Source organism: Rhodnius prolixus, unplaced genomic scaffold (genome assembly GCF_049639745.1).
Source record: "Rhodnius prolixus isolate KJV_2025 unplaced genomic scaffold, Rpr scaffold_6, whole genome shotgun sequence".
NCBI lineage: Eukaryota > Metazoa > Arthropoda > Insecta > Hemiptera > Reduviidae > Rhodnius > Rhodnius prolixus.
Window position 1 is genome coordinate 23,579,233 of NW_027411634.1, and position 18,285 is coordinate 23,597,517.

Below are 18,285 nucleotides of genomic sequence, written 5' to 3' on the forward strand. Positions count from 1 at the left end.
ACAAATGATTTCATCAATAAACTCTTCTAAAGATAACAGAACTCCAAAAGAAACATTGGTTAATCCATTCTCTTAATGCGTAAAATGCTGGACGACAAATTTCCTTCAAATTTTGCAATTAATCTAGAATCTCTTTCAAATTTTTCGATAAAATGCTTGAAATAAAAGTGTTGGATTTCAAATACGTATTACCTAAGCTAGCTTAGGATTGTTCTACTTACTCGATACTTAAATAATCTTAGCACAATTGATTTCTTTTGTTTCTGGGAATAATAGAACAATAAAATCTAAGCAACTTTTTAACTGAACGGTGAAAATAAACAATGGCTGATTTTATTCGTTAGTAAAAAAAAAACAAAACGGGAACAAATAAATTTAAATCACCAAACTGCCCAGTATATCTGTGGGAATTATGGACCTGCTTTTGGCTAATGAGATGGTCAATGTCCGGTTTAGTTATAGTGCTTTGCCTTTCTTCCTACTTCTGGCTGTTATTTTACACTGTTTTCGGAGCCGTGACGCGTCATCGGAAGTAGTACTGTACATGAGCGACGCAGCGCTTTGCGGCACCTCCACGTAATAGTGCTCCACTCACTGACCACCAATGAAAGAGATACCCCTTTCCGGAAGTGCGGCAAGGGCCGGATAAATGTCCTCCTCAGGGGGTCGCATGTGGCCCGCGGGCCGTAGTTTGGGGACACCTGAGCTACATCATCAAACCAGTACACTACTTGAGACAGCCTTTCACGGTTTCATACCCTAAATTCTTAGGGTACGTTCACAACGGAGCTGTGAGCATAGATGATAGCGGAGATGATAGCAGCAGTGATGCATCAGCGCTTATAGAATAACCTAGTACATTCTTATGTGAGCGTGCACAACGAAGCTTCGACTAGTGACTCATACGCGCTGCTATAAACGAGCATAGATGATAGAATTGAATTTTTCATTTTTCTGCTAGCTGAACTCCAGTATCGGAGCTTCAAAATGGACGTAGAAAAATTATTTAGTGCTGTCTTTACTCATTATTTTTGGTTATTATTTTATTATTTACTTTTAAACAATATTTTGTTTTTTAAATCGTGCTTACATTTATTTTCATGTGTATTTATTTGTTGTTTTTTTTCAATAAAATCACTACTTACCTAAGAGTAATCAATAGTTTTTCTTCTATGGTTATAGGATTTCCATGACAATTTTTCCAAAGTTTTCTTAATTTTGACCTTATTTTTTCTAAAATATAGTCGAATGTGGGTGGACCCATCTTCACATATTCAAAAAAACGATCCGGATAATTTCTAAGTTTTTTTTTTTTTGTTTTCTTTTTTTGGCATTGGCTTCCGCCATACAGCCAGCATCGTCTAGGTGCTTATCACTAGAATATCACTTACTCTCCATTCTTACCTACAAATACATTCGCTTCACACATTCATCATTCTACTATATACCGCTATTTACATAAACTACTGCTAATGGATGGAGCAGCACTCTGTGCTCCTGCCATCCTTCTCGCTTAACCAAAATTAAAATCACGTAATCCTTCTCTAAGCATTTTGTTCCATTCATTCTAATTCGGCTATAGCTTCTAAATACATTCATATTTCATTGCTAGCTCTGCTATCGACTTAAGCACATAACTGTTGGTGGAGAATATAATGTCTTCGTAGCGAAATGGTGCATCTAAATACCTGTATATATCGTCAAACATTCGTTTCCTTTCTACCACATAACGTGGACATATCATTATTACATGTTTGAAATCTTCCTCCTCATTGCAATCTACGCAAAGAGGAGAGGACCTTTTGTTGATCCTGTGTAGATACGATCCGCACACCGCGTGGTTCGCTCTCAGCCTGCTTATTGTCGTAACAACCCATTTATTAGTGCCAGTTCCCTTAAACCATGGTTGTCTAGGTAACTGATCTGCCATAGTTTTATAGAATCTACCTTTATCACCATTATTGTAATCTGTCTGCCATTTTTGTAGTGCTGCTTTTGCAATTACACCCTTGATATCGGTGTGTGGTAATTTATAACTAGCCATTTCCCCACTATTGGTGGCTTCCTTTGCAAGTGTATCAACAATTTCATTCTCTTTTATACCACAATGACCCCTTACCCACAAAAAATTAATGCAGACTCCCTTCTCTTTAAAAATGGCAATAGTTTCTACAATCTCTGCGATAATGTGATTCATTCCTGCAGACTGGTTGTGTATATGTGATAATTTACACAACGCACTCTGGCTGTCACTAATAATGGTATATTTTTTCTCCGACAACGAATAAATATATTTTAAAGCCGTTAAAATAGCAATTAGCTCCGCTGTATAGATGGACGCCTCATCTTCTAATTTAATTATCGTAAAATAGTTCCGAACCGGATCATACACAGCACTTCCGACTTTATTATTGATTTTGGACCCATCTGTAAATAAACGATATGAGCCCGGATAATGGGAAGAAATGTAATCTTCGAAGGCCGCAGTTCTCATCTTTTCCGGTACCTTTATCAAGTCGAAGGAAGTGTTAACACTTAATTCTAATTTCTAAGTTCCTTATATAAATAGTGAAATTCGCCCAAAGTACTTCGTTTTTTATTTATGGGATGTACATGATATTTTCTAAAGCGTTTTTTCTTTAAAATATACCTTTTTGATGCTGCTGAACATAAAAACTCTTCTTCACTTCTCGGACATGTTGGATGTATCACAGCTCCGTTGTGCACACTAATCAGCGATTATATTTTACTCTATCAGTTATCATCTCTGCTATCATCTATACTCACAGCTCCGTTGTAAACGTACCCTTACACTGCAATGGAGTAGTTAGCCACTGTATCGCACGTTAAGGCTTTTTAAAAATATTACTTCATTCTGCTACAAGTAACTTAGCAATAGATAGAAAGATATAAGAAAATATTTTGCCGTCTTAATGAAAAAATAACGCAAATTAGTTTACTTAGATTACCATAGATAGATTTTTTTATGTCAGATTAAAAGAAAACATCGTTTTGTCTGATACTTTAATATTAATTAAATTAATTTATTTATATTTAGCGCAAGATACAGACAGTTTCAGAGGGACGGGACAATATGTAAGTAAACACGCATGCGTGTTTTGCACACAATGCAAGATGATTGGTTGAGCTTGCACACCTGGACCTTTTCCTTTCTCTGTCTTCATTTCTATCATCACTTTCTGCAACATCTCTCGTTGCATTCTACTGATGATACAATCAAAAACAATTGTTCAGTGTATTTATTTTATTCTTCTTAACTTTTTTGTTTTTTGTTTTCTGTTTTTTTGCTTTGCGTACGTACATCCTACAACTGTCCTAACCTGACCATATCAATTCAATGCAAGGAAATACAAGGTGTACCCTTGGTAATATTTCTTGACTTGGTTAGCCACCGGTCTTGAATAAATTTGGTTAAAACATCTCTATATTCTTTTGTTTTTTATGTACCTTTTTCATAGTCATTCATCTCATCACATCTTTCAACAGTAGCTCTATTAACATTTTCAAATAATAGCTTCATTTTATGTAGCATTCAACAATATGCACATTTATAATCTGCATACAAAGGGAAAATTAATTATGGTTACTTGCATTTTTTGTTTGTTTTTGTTTATCGAGAATCGAAAGGTGGATTGCAGCAGTGCATTTCTTGCTCTAAAATTATGTGTTGACAAACTAAATTGCCTGTTCCTTTATACAGTCCCCTATTCAGAAGTTATACTTCACTTAAAATTTAGGAATTATTTTTATTTCTTGGGGCCGGTCCCGTTCCTAAAGAAAACAGCCAGAGTAGCTTATCCCCTAGATAGTCTAGTCTAGCTGGTAAATCCTCCACTTCTTACAAAGTTCCACGATCTTGCCCACAAGTTTCTTGTCACAGTATTATCTTTTCTAGTTTCAAGGAGAATCAACTATCTCATAACGCTCTTCCAAGGAAGTTTCTTATAGCTCACTGTCCGGTGATGGACAGTGTTGACTGTAACGAGAGAACACTGTCCGGAGGCCGGCAGTGAACTAGAAAAAGCTCCGGGTGCCAATAACCTTTAGATGTTGACGCGCCTTAAATCATAAAAAATAAATAAATAAGCCAGTCGTGACTTATGCCTCCGAAACATGAACGCTATATACCAGCGTTTCCCAAAGTCGCAGAAAAATTCAGCCGGGTCGCGGCAAAAATTGTAAAAACACAAAAAAATCTATAATATTTTGCTCTAAATTTAATATTTTTCGAAACTTTTTCAAATACTGCAGTTGGCAACCCTTTACCACCGTTTCCTACCGGACCGTTTAAATTCGGATGCTCTGATTGGCTGATTTCGATTCGTCATTCAGTGCCTTCTCCGGTACATGCGCCGTAAACTCACGTGTATCAAAACAAGGTTAGGTTTGAATTTTTGTTACCTATTTTATTTGACAATAGTTATTATTTCCTATTATTAAAAGCAACTTCATATTGGTAAGTAATAAAAAATAGATGCTTAATCTTAGTGGACAAGAAGTTGATAATTTAATTGAAATTTCATGCGACGCCGATCTTAAAAAAGTGTTTGAAACTGTACCACTAATTAATTTTTGGTTGCGCTGTCAAAAGGAATATCCAAGCGTAAGCGAAAAAGCGATACAATTTTTAATGCCTTTTGTCACCACTTATACGTGTGAAACTGCGTTCACAGCCTTGGTGTACTTAAAAAATAAGTATCGAACCAGATTGGATGTCGAACCTAATTTGAGAATAAAATTAACATCATTAAGTCCTAATTTGAAATTACTATGTGATGAAAAACAACATCATCCTTCGCACTAAGGCCAAAATATGTAAAACAAAATTTACTTTAAGTTTTAAATGAAGATAATGGATTGTCTTTAATTACTTATGTTTTTGTTATATAATTATTTTGCAATTTTTGTGTATGAAATAAACGAACAAATAACTTGAATTTTGATTTTTATTAAAAAATAAAATTTGTTTTGTAAATAAATGTTTTTTATAAGGTGGGTCGCGAAAAAATTTAAAATCTCGTACCGGGCCGCGGTCAAAAAAGTTTGGGAAACGCTGCTATATACGGTTACCATGAAAATGTTGAAAGTCTTCGAAAGAAAAATGCTGAGGAAGATTTATGGAGGATAAGAAAAAATATTGAGCTGTACGAGCTGCATGAAGAATGTGATATTGTTAAGTTTATTAAAGCTAGAAGAATAGAATGATTAGGCCATATAATAAGAATGCCGGACGATAGTATGCCGAAGAAAATCTTTTTATCTGCTATGCAAAGCAAAAGATGAAGACGACGTCCAAGAAGACGTTGGGCTCAGGATGACGAAAACAACCTAAATATATTGGGCGTCACAAACTGAAAAAGGAAAGCCGAGTGGAGAGAGCAATGGCTGAATGTTGTTATGGAAGCCAAGGCCCACCCCGGGCTGTAGTGCTGTACAGTAAGTAAGTCCTAAACCAGTGACTGACTGTTAGACCCCAATTTTGGAAACCATTTCTCCTCGAATGTTAGAGAAAATAGAAAAAAAAGCTGACTTCTTAACTAAAGCACCAAATCTTTCTACAAGTCATAGTTCAGGGTTCAACTTCTCCTCCAAGATGAATTACATGTATGGTGGCGAACCCATAAATATTACTAGTACCCAAAAAGAAGGGGGGGAAAAGTTACAAGTTACTATTTTGGGAAGCCTGCCATAAAATAAGGTACTATCCTGCTGAAGAAGTCACCATGGCAACGCGTAAACAACAATCCCACCTACTCATAATTGATTCTTATGGCGGCACCCACAATTACATACATTGTAGAAGAGGAAGGCCGTGAATAACAGGAACTTGGATGTGTGTGAGTGTGGTTTTTTTAAAGGGTTGTGAGGGGTAGAAGACAACCTCAAAGTGATAAATCATTAACGACCTCGGACTGTTCACTCGCTATCGTTTTACCTGGCCAATTCTTATTCTATTATTCACAAACTTTCAAAGCGTTACTTTAATAACTTTTTTATTCTCGTATTGTATTGAATTGAATGGCTATATTTGAATACCTCAAAATTAGGCTAATTTCTGGTTAAAGCTACTTCACTAAGTGTAGCAATGATCACTTCTTTCAAAGTAATTTTGTTCCAATTGCAATGTTAGCATTTCTCTGAAATAACTTGAAATTGGATTCTAATTCATATCTCAATTTTTACGTAATACTACATAAAATTATTTGTTGAATAATTGAATAATTATAACAGTTATTTAAGCTTTTCTGCTGTTTAAAACGTCTAAAGTTGTTTTTACTTTCAAAGATTTAGGCGATTTTAACTGCAAAGAAGTTCTAAGTAAAGGATAGAAACAATTTAGTAGTTCTCAACTTACTGGAAAGGACCCCGAGTATAACGAATAATCCGTGTATCACTCACAGAGTTTCAAGATGAAAAATATTAATTCCGTCACTGAAAGAACTCTTTTTTAATTTTTTTATTTTTTTTTGACCGAAAACATGGTTCGTAACTAAAAATTAATTAACCAAGTAAAATATTTTTATTTATTTATTTGAAACTGTTCAAAATAAACATCTAGCAAAAGTGTAGTACAAAGAAACATTTAATTGTGCCACAGAGCTGGCTCAGTGCCACAACCAGGAAGACGGGATGAGAGAAACCAGCCAGCGCTGGAACTCTCTAGGAACTTATTGGGGTTTAGAAAGCAATGAGGTCACGTGGCCAACGCCGTTTTAGACGACCTAGAGGATTGTCAGGGTGGGACGATGTGGATAGTGATTGAGCCAGAGGATTTGGGTGATCAGAGAGAGTTTGCTGTGGAAATTTCAGGAATCGGGTGTGGATTAACTTCATTTACATACGGAATATTGAGATCATGATGGAGGGTGCGGTTGGAGATTTTAGAATGGTGCGTTAACGATTCGGCGGAGGACTTTAGACTGGAAAGATTGGATAGGTTGGATGTTGGATGGTTTGGCGGAGCCCCACAATTCTGCTCCAGATGTTCATATTGGTCGTAATAGTGTTTTGTAAAGTGTAAGTTTGTTTTGTACGTTCATGGAGGATTTCGGTCCAAGGAGTCTCCTTAGTAGTCCGTAGCGTCTGTTCAGTTCTTGTCTTTTAAGACTTGTGTGAGGGTTCCAGGTTATACGGCTATCTAGGTACAGCCCCAGATAACGAACCTGTGTGGAAGTCGGTATGTCAGTATTGTTAATAGTTAGTGGAGGGCAGGTCTGTCTTCGTAATGTGAATGTCACCTGTATACATTTGGTAGTGTTAAGTTTAATCCTCCATGTTCGGCACCAAGCTTCTATGAGCTCAAGGTGTTCTTGGACAATGTTAGAGACTTGAAGAGGATCAGATTGGGAAGATAGTATGGCGGTGTCATCGGCATAGGTTGTGATTAGGGTTTAGATGTCAGCAGTATAGATTGTGTATAGGATCGGTCCAAATATGCTGCCCTGTGGCTACCAAGTAAAATAGAGTTGCGATTTCTGATGCAGCTTCATCCGAAAATCTGGAATATAATAGGTTAAAGATTGAGACGGTGAGATACGTAGAGTATGGAAGGGGTCCAGGTAGTTGGAGAGGGGCAGACTAAAACGAAATTGGTCTGGCTAGGCCACGTTAGAAGAATGAGACCAACGAAGTGGCGTTGTAGGGCGTTGAATTTGGACTCTTGACGGGAAAAGAAGGAGGTTTTGGCCGAGGTGAAGGAGTGTTCTACTCTTCTAACTTTAGGGGTAGTTGGCAAATCGTAATCTGAGCGATGGAGACTGATTGTATCGTGGAAAAAGGTTATTGTCATCAACGGGATCCTTAGTAGCTAGCGAAAAGCCAGTAAAAGTGGTTAATAGGTAAATATAGAAGAAAAAATAATCAAATCAGGACTAAGGAAAATTGATCTGATCTTATTTTTCCTGGTTAACCAGCGTTAGCCAGTGGTCCAGAGCTCACAGCTCAGAAGCAGATCCTTCAGACACTTCATTTAGCTTAATATCATAGGTGCTTTAATGGCCAGATAGAGGAACCGATGGTTTTTTGCAGCAGCAATGTCTAGAATGAGCACTTCATTTTCCAAAGTGTAGACTCCTTTTAGAAAAACAAAAAAGCCTCTAGCTTTGCGATTCTAGTTAAGCAGATCTGCCGATACCTCTTTAGAATTTTATTGGAAGTATTCTCATCGCATGCTTTACACAGTACACTTCTATGTACCACGCAAGAACAAAGCGGACTTGGAAGTTGGGTCCCCAAACTAGAGTAGCTACGTTTTATTGCTTGGAAAAATGTTAATATTAAAGTACGAGGTGTGTTCAAAAAGTAACGGGAATTTTTAAATTTCGCGGGTTTGGAGAGTCTGATTGTAAAATTTTTTTTTATTATTATGTTGGTACACATACCCCTGAAGTACGATAAAATTTTCAGTAATATTCATTGTTTACTTCTTAAGTGGCAGCCGTTAAGGTTAGACGTGTTTTTCGAGCTTGGCGATTTTTGTTTGTTAAAAAAAATGGATCAAAGAATTTGTATTAAATTTTGCGTAAAAAATGAAATAAAGTGTGTGAAATGTTAATAAAGGCATATGGTGAGTCTGCTATGAGTAAAACAAGGATTTACGAGTGGTATAAGCGTTTCCAAGATGGCCGCGAAAACGTTGAAGATGACGAACGACCTGGACGTCCAAGCACATCAACAACCGATGAAAACGTGAAAAAAGTGAAAGAAATGGTTATGAACGATCGCCGAATCACAATCAGAGAAGTCGCTGATGATGTTGCCATATCAATTGGCTCATGCCATGAAATTTTTTCGGATGTTTTGGGTATGAAACGTGTGGCAGCAAAATTTGTTCCAAAATTGTTGAATTTTGAACAAAAACAGCGGAGAATGGAAGTTGCTCAAGAGTCACTCAATGAAGTCGACAACGATGCGGATCTACTGAAACGTGTTATAACAGGTGACGAAACATGGGTTTACGGATATGATGTCGAAACTAAGGCTCAATCGTCCCAGTGGAGGCATTCTGGATCGCCATGACCGAAAAAGGCTCGACAAGTGCGGTCGAATGTGAAGGTTATGCTCACTGTGTTCTTCGATTTTAATGGCATAGTGCATCATGAATTCTTGCCACAAGGTCAAACAATCAATAAGGAGTACTACCTACAAGTTCAACGCCGTTTGCGTGAAGCAATCCGAAAAAAACGCCCGGATTTGTGGCAAAACAATTCATGGATTTTGCACCACGATAATGCACCTGCTCACACTTCATTGCTTGTTCGTGAATTTTTGGCCAAAAACAAAACTTTAACGATGCCCCAGCCTCCATATTCGCCAGACATGGCTCCATGTGACTTTTTTCTATTTCCAAACATAAAGAGAACATTAAAAGGCCGTCGTTTTACAAGCATAGATGACATTAAAAGCGAATCGCTGAAAGAGCTGAAAGCTATCACAAAGATCGAGTTTCAGAAGTGTTTCGAGGATTGGAAAAAGCGCTGGCACAAGTGTATTGTATGCGAAGGGGACTACTTTGAAGGCGACAATATTAATGTAGATGAATAAATAAATATTTTTTTCAAAAAACGAAAATTCCCGTTACTTTTTGAACACACCTCGTATATGCTTCCACCTTTGGACCACGATTCCTAATTTATAGATGGATATTTAGCGCTGGCCGAAATTGGGTCAGCTTCTTTTTACTTCTTTATAATAGTATAAAGCCACTCACAAAAATGTAGATTCTCCACAACATTTTCGTTTAAGATTACTGTTTTAGGTGGCACAATCATCTGTGAACCAAATTCATTCATCCTAATCATCTCAAACACAAAAAAAAACATCAACGTTAATTAATCGAAATATCTTCTTTTCTTTTTGATATTCTTGCGATTGTTAGGAATTAGAATCCCATCTTTTTAATAAAGATATTGCTATGATATAGGTTTTACTTCCTAAAGATTTTATCTCAAGAAACCCGAACTGATCTATACACAATCAGTTCTATCAACTTGATCCAATTTTCTCTGAATAACTCTAAAACTCATTTACCAAATATAGATTAGTTTTTAACGTTATTGTTACAGTAAAAAGATACCTTCGTTTACAAAATATCACACGTTATTAATTTAGTATTCTTAAATTCTTGCAAAAGTAGAAATTGTTCTTAACATTTTTTTTAAAAAATCTTTTATTGAAATTTACAACTGTAACTACAGTTGCAACAAGCAAATGCGATCTAATATAATGTCGTGAATGAAAATAGGAGAAGGCACCCAGTGGCGACACCCCATTAACGTGAACAGATGCACTATACTGAGTAGGTCGCGGGGCCATCTTCTCTTCAATCTCCTTGGAGGATTACTCTGGTAATGTGGAAGAAGATAGGTGTGTTCTATGAGAGAGTTAGAATGAGCTGCGGTAGAGGAATGAAATTTTAAAAAAAAACGAGTTTTAGTAAGGTCTTTAACAAAAGAGACGAAAAATCCTAGCTCCCATCATCTTGAACCAAACTCCTGTACCAACTGTGGAGAAAGTACGCTACCTTGGACTGTACCTAGACAAACGGTTGGCATGGAATCCCCATACTAGACTGAAAAGACTAGAAACTAACCAACGCTATAAAACTTCTCGCCAGACTACTTGACAAACGCTCAAAACTTAACCAACAAAACAGAAGACTCTTATACCTTCTGCTTCTGCGACCTATTTGGGGTCATACGGCATCGAAGTATGGGGATCGACTAAACGTTCCAACTCTCTACGCATCCAGACTTTACAATCAAAAATACTGCGAAAATAACTTAACGCTCTATTCTATATCTCTAATCTCACCATTCAAAATGACTTCAAAATCCCTTTCATATCCCTCAACAACTTATAATTAAAAAAAAAGAAGCTTATTTTTTGTATTTACCTAATAATTTAGTGACCGCACCCTGTTGATGCGATAGTAGATCATAATGCCTAAACCTGGATAGCTCTAGGAGCCTCTGCTGGTGGGAAACCAACGATGCCAGAGGTTGCTGGGTCGCTGCTAAAGCGTACAGTTCTCGTAGAGTATTCGCATTTCCACCACCACCTCCAACTGTGAAAAGAAAAAGATGAAAAGAGATTATGCTAATCATGAATTAGTTTAAATTCTGAGGGATTAGTTGGCTAAAGCCGGTACGAGTAAAACTCACATTATTTACCATCATCATTCATTAAAGATACTGGTTCACAATTTCAAGTTCCACCTCATCACAGAATGCTTCTGAAATAAGATCAACGGAAAGAGTTTCGAACATATGTATTTATCGTTTCAGAGCTAAATATCATTGGAACTTCTTCAAAATTCTCAGTCCTAGAAACTTAGAAAACTATTTGGTAAACTAGCATCCTTAAATTAGATTTTTTTCAATTTTGAAATCTTAGGAATTATAATCAATAGTTCTTGGCATCATTTATCACTAATTTGGGAATCTATACATCATCTTTAAAGGAACTACTGCGTTCCAATCAATTCTTGACCTTACAAAAATGCTAAGAGAACCCAGCTGTGAATAAAGTGAAAATATAATAAATTATAGTGATACGATTCACCTCTCCTAGAAATACCAATCTCTCTTACAGAAATTTTCTCTGAGAGAAAAGGTTTATTTTTCTGTTTTTACAAACTTATCGCCACAAGAATACTTTGTCCATCGATGAACACAAGACTAATTCACTAATTCATTCAAAAGTAAAATTATCTGTGACATCCAAATTCTCTTCAAATCCCTTGTAACATGCGCTCGTATCTCCCAATAAATAAAAATAAAAAATATTCGTTTTACAAAGCCAGAGAGCTGTGATTCTGTGACCGTTTTAATCTTTAAAATTATTATAGCTAGTATTTGGAATACATCTACCAGATGCCGCTCCTTATTAGAGTAACTTCTAAACTAAATCATCCACTTTATTTATCAAAAGGTGTATAATCACTGACTTTACGACTTGTGTTTCCTCCTTTATACATCTTGCTCCAAAAATAAGTTATCTTATAATCCCCAATACTAAGTTATAAGTAATTTCACGTTCGAAATTTCGTACATCCACAAATAGTATAAATGGTTTTGTTCAAGGTTATCTTTTCTTCTTTTTAAATAATCAAAATGCATTGCTTCATTGCCCTAAAACGCATTTAATAATTATAATAGAGATATTAACGTACTGGAAATCCCTGAGCCACATTTTGAGTTTCCTTCTCAAGTAAAGGAAAATTCTTTTAGCAAATTATCTCGTTTATTTCTAACTAAAACATGAACTCTTACAATGATAAATCTTGCGAACTCTGTAAATCTGGGGAAGCTGATAATTTACAGCACCTCCAGGTTATTTGCACTGTTTTTTTTCCTTATTCAGATAGATAGGATCTTATTTTGGGCGACATCAATGATGAAACTAAATTGAGCAATGTTTAAATTTTATTGATTAATGGTCTAGAAATTAAGGAAATTCTTAAACGAATAGTGATGTTCTAAGGTTTTTGTTTGTTGATAATCTTTGGAAATAATAATGGTGCTTCTCTATAGGGTAAAGTCGGGTGAGATGGCCACCATTTTATTTGGAGGGTGCCTGCAAATTTTTGGTAAGGGCTAGGCTTACTTTATTATTATTTTTGGAAACCTCATACGCTCACAAACATAAGATAAGGAAAACATTTACCAGAAAAAATGCTAAGGGAAACATTTTTTTATTCTTACAAAAAAAAAAAAAATAGCTATTGGCCATCTATATCCACTGGGTTGGGTGATTTAGAATAAGCAATTCTATCATTATAACCTGATAAGGTGTTAAGTCGGGACCATAACTACCATTGGAGAAATCTTTTTAAAGAATGATTATAGTTGCCATCCTCAATAACAATTTTTTTAAGAAAGCGTTTTGAATAAAATAGGAAGGTATTTGTACGTAAAAAGCAAAATTAAACTGCGATTTCAGTACTTCCTCTTAAGAGCTTGATGGTCCTTCACAGTCAAGTAGAGGAGCTTTAACAACTTATTCGAGCTGAATTTTATCAAAATCGGACTAAGCGTTATAGAAATATTGGTAATAATAGTTTTAGGAAGGGCCTTACTTGGGTGGGGCAAACTCCCCTCCTTATGAGGCACAGCGTTCAGACTTTTAAAGTGCAAATCTGTACAAAATTTCGATTCGAATGACACTTCATTCATGACAATCGGTTCTCGTGTCGTTAATTTGAAACGATTGCTATACTTTCCCTTAACAAGTGTAAGAGCTGATCGCCGCTTTAATGTTACGTAGAGGAGCCCTATCTCTATCATCCTACCAAATTATTTCAAAATCGGGCTAAGATTTACAGAGTAATTAGTAATAATAATTTTGGAGGGAGCCACACATACATGGGGCTAACTCCTCTACCATTCAATGTGCAGCGTAGAGACCCCCAAAAAGGCGCATCTACATGAAATTCCGAATCGAATGACATCTCATTCATGAAAATCGGTTCACGCGTTTAGGCGCTACGTTGTTTACAAAAAAAGGTAACAACAACAACAAGAAGAACAAGAACAAGACTAATTTTTGAAATGAAAAAGCCGTTTTTGCCCATATTCAGCAACGTATTTCTCGAAATATATTTAATCTATGTTGTTGCAAAAAATTACAGTTGTAAAGGAGGATTTGCCCTACATTATAAAGAAAATTTGGGAATTTTATCTTTTATAGAAAAAGAGAAAAAAATTGTCAAAGTTGGGTGTTTTTCAACGTTACGCTTTTTCGTGCAGTTTTTGACGATCAACCCTTATACAACTGTCCTACCGGACAGTTTTAATGAAATTGCACTAGTAAAACTTAAAAATAACGGAAAACAATAAATGGTTACTTAATATTTACTTATTATTCATAAGTAAATCCAAAATGAACTCACTGTAGTCAGACATGAAGGTTCATCACTGGAGAGGTCACGCAGCGCCGTCGGACGACATTTCGGTTAAATTTCGGCTGTTGGCCATCTCTCCCGATTGGCCATCTCACCCGACTTTACCCTAATATAAGTAAATAATTATGTATACATTGTATCACAAGATGATTTGTGATGTGTATAAGTACATAAGCTTTTACAATTTTTGTACAAAAGAGTTCTTATTTTTATTTTTCGATGAAATATTGTTAATTTTTTGTTTTTCTTGCTTTTAGTACAGACTAAGCTATATAAATCATTTTTGTCAAACTCTTGCTGTAGACCAAACCTTTATAAGCAATAAATTCAATACACTGCAATAACAAAACGTATCGATATTGCAGAAATTATTAAAACAGATTGGGCGAGAATGATTTTAACCCATTCAGAGATAGACAGACAGTTGTCTCCAATTCCATAATAACTTCTCTCATTGTACGTAGAAAGGATACAATGTGTCCAGTTAGTTACAAATAACTGTACATTTCCATATAATGTAGTTCAATTTACTGTAAGCACGTACAATTACAAGACCACTCGCTGTGATAATTTACATACACCAATGATATAGAAGTACTATGCACCAGTTCAAAGCAATAAAGCTCTTTATTCTTGCAGACAATAAAATAATGGAAAGGCAGGTGTGAAATCATTTCGACTCTAGCTAAAGGATTACTTCTCTTTAGATCTCTTTTGTCCATTTTGTTTTTTTTTTTATTTTTTGTGGTCATTTTTCACAAACAATAATTAATTATATGGATTATGTGTGATTTAATTCACATTGAACATTTCTGCACTGCTAGTTTCCGTGTTTGGTTTATTTAAAATAGATATAATAATTTAGACGCTTCAATAACAGTGGTTGTTGGATTCCAGACGTTACAGACCACGCTGTAAGACTATATCGGTCATTATGCAGCTGTAAGAAGCTTCTTAAGAACAGAAAGTCTAAGAGACTTGAATCTAGAAACTCCGGTTCTGAACTCCGGAGCCTTAACACTATATTGCTTGCAAGATAATCACATTCTTACTGTAAACCTTTTCACTCTATAGTATTTTTACCCTATAGTAAAGTTAGAAAGGTATTCTATCGTGCAAATATCACATTTTGAGGTCCGCTGTATACGAAAAGCTGTTTTTACAAAATTTTCTGTGTTTATTAATAATAATAAGTGGTCTTAATTAAATTTTAGAAATAACAAACTTAATATTTCGTTAGGTACCTTTACCGTACGCGACAATAAGGTTATGACCAAAATCTGACCACCGAAAAAACAGTCTACTAACTACAGTTTCTATGTCTAAAACTTTTATTTTAAATATTTTCCCCTTAAAAATTCGGTTAAGAATAACTTTGAGAAAAGAGTAATGGATAGCTTTCCCCAAAAATCCCATTTCTGGATATTTTACTTTCTCACCATCTACATAATATAACAAAAAATTCGTAATTAAAAAAAAAAAATTGGTTAATACTTCCGTTTTTCTAAAGTAATAGAAACTAAATAGCAAAATTAAGAATACAGATCATCTATTTTATTCCTGGCCAAAGAGGGCGTGGTATATGGAAGGTAGGCGTGGTTTAATAAACAGTTCTCACTTCTCATTGGCTCTTACAACCAACCTAATTTTCAGAACTCCATTTTTCACTGTGATTAGCCAATTCTTTATTGGTAATTATTTCTATGAAAAATAAAAGATTAATTTTTTTTATTAATTTTTCCCCCATAGGTATTTAATAAAGTATCAAAATATGCAATCAAAAATTTCCTCAATAAAAACGTAAAAAATGAAATCTTTTTCTTACAGTCTTGTTTTAATAACGTAAAAGTAAACAGAAAATAGGTAATAATGGTTATCTCTTGCGAAGCAGTTAGGTAGGTTTTTTGTGATTATTGTTTGAGAATTGCTAAATGATTAGAGCATTTTTTGGTAGCGCTCAGTGACAAGTTTAATGTAGAAAATAATATTTATCTCTATGTTTATTCTGCTCTAAACTTTTCTAGTTAGACGTTTTAATAATAGAATTACCACGATTAAATCAAGTAGCCTGTAGAGACTTATTGCTAAACATACATTTCTAAAATAAGAATTGAATTTGGTAAATAAGTAAAAAACTATTTTTATTCAAAGAAGATAATTTAAAACTGGACGGCAGTAAGATGAAAATTTGTAATGATAAAATAAAATACGAGCATTACAAATATAAGTAGAAGAAACGCTCTTCCAATTTCTTGAAGCATAATCTAGTGAAAATCGTTCGTGTTGTTCCGCTAGGATATTTTTTGTTTTCCAAGATTCTACGTATTATGATATAAATAAATGTATAATGCACGATAAGAACGCATCTATGCCCGTCTGAGTGACAGAATTAGGGTAAAGATTGCGCTAATTTGACATAATAATACCATTATTCTCCTGTTCTCCATTAATTGTAGAATTGTTCAGCGAAAAATTGTCGAAGGAAGTGAAAAACTAGAACGTATAGTTACTATTCTTTTAAAACTCTTGTTACGCATAAACTTCATTCTTTTGTTTTGCAAAGAAGTAGAATTATGTTTATATGAACTGATTTAGTTTATTATATTTTGAGATGTGTACATCTATAGAAAAAAGATATACTTAATCATGAATTTAAATCAATCATTTTATTTGTAATAATAACAATTATAAATTATAGTATTAAAAAATATTTTATATTATTTATGTATTATAACATAACCTTACACATTTTAACCATACCCTGAAAGAAGGTAATAAATTTACCGAAAAAAGAAATTTGTCTATACATTTTAATGACCGCAGCTCAAAATTCCTTAAGATAATTAATAATTTATTTTTGTGGGCCACCTCTTAAAAGAAAACACATTACTTCACTATAAGATTAGGTATGTATTGTTCTTAAAATTATTATTAGAGTTGGTAGATCCTAATATCTTCAAACTTAAGCTAGTTTAATTAGGGCAAAGTCAGGTGAGATGGCCATCATTTTATTTAGAGGGTGCCTGCAAAATTTTGGTAAGGGCTAAGTAGCTTTCCCCATATCCTGTACATTCAGTTTTATCGATTTCTGAAATAGGATCACTTTCCTCTCCAAATTCGATTCCTGTTTCGTCCTCTTCATCGGAACTTGGAAAAGGTGAGCGTTTTCTTTTTCGGACAATCCTTTTCTTTCAGAATTGTCTCTTTGGAGATGGTATTTCTTGTTGGTTTGGATTTCTTTGCAACTCTGTTTTTTCACAAAAGCAATGTGCTCGAGAGAAGTTAATAAAGTGGCAACAGACTTGGCTCGTTTTCTCGCAGAGAAGACAGTTTGGGTGTGGGGTTAATACGATCTCAAATTTTCTTCAGTATAATTTCCGCGGTTAATGTTCTGTCTTTTATGCTGAGTTGGAATTTTTCTGCAGTGAATTGGAAACTGAGCCAAACTATAACAGAAAAAAAGTAAAAATAATTGGCCATCTATCCCTACTGTTTGATGGCCATCTGTCCCGAATGCTAGGGAGAGATGGCCAACATGATAAACATAACTCAACGCGTACTTTTTGACAGTTTTAGAAGTTAGGATTCATTAATGTATACTGTACTTTCCTAATATGTAGAAAACGACACTAAAATTTCGACACATACATTCGCTGCAGCACGCAATATGCAACTATCATAAAATTTTTTGTTGAGACGATAACGTTTTTATTCTCTGAGTTAATTAATAACGCTTTGACGCAGAGCAAAATAAACGCACTGTAGTCAGACATGAACGTTCATCACTTGAAAGGTCACGCAGCGCCGTCGGACGACATTTCGGTTAAATTTCGGCTGTTGGCCATCTCTCCCGATTGGCCATCTCACCCGACTTTACCCTATAATAAAATTAAAATAAAGCTTTGTACAATACAGCTGCCCTACCGAAGAGTTTTTTAAATATTTAAATAATTTCTTAAGAACATTACATTTCTACACATTTAAATCATCTTTTGTTCAAATAAGAAAGCATTAAACGTCAATTATTTAGTTCCTAGACGACTAAATAGTTATATTAAAAAATGTTATTTACAAATGAACGACACTCGCTGGTATATCTAACCTTATCTCACTACTAATAGCTTTTGATCCTGAGAACTATATTTATTCCTATTTGATTGGTCCATTTTAATTGGTTTTAATAGAGGGTTTTTTCCTTTTTAAAATTGTTTCCATGGTATTTTCTATTTTTAACTGGTGAGTGCATCTATTAATTTACTAACAGCTGTTTTAAATTAATTTTGTATCTACAATGGAAGCGACTTCATCTTTATTTTCGGATTTATTCTCACCTTAATTATCAACTGAATCAGCTTCCTTAG

The 18,285-nt window shown here is 34.9% G+C and overlaps 1 protein-coding gene across 2 annotated transcripts in view; it reads right to left on the reverse strand.

Annotated features, from left to right (window-relative positions):
- Positions 1–18,285, reverse strand: part of LOC141461461 (paired box protein Pax-6-like) — a 138,027-nt gene that overhangs the window by 60,481 nt on the left and 59,261 nt on the right. For both annotated transcript variants that reach the window (XM_074142600.1, XM_074142599.1), the window contains exon 2: positions 10,916–11,086. In XM_074142600.1, coding sequence (XP_073998701.1) covers positions 10,916–11,086 — 171 coding nt within the window. The remainder of the gene's footprint in view (positions 1–10,915; positions 11,087–18,285) is intronic.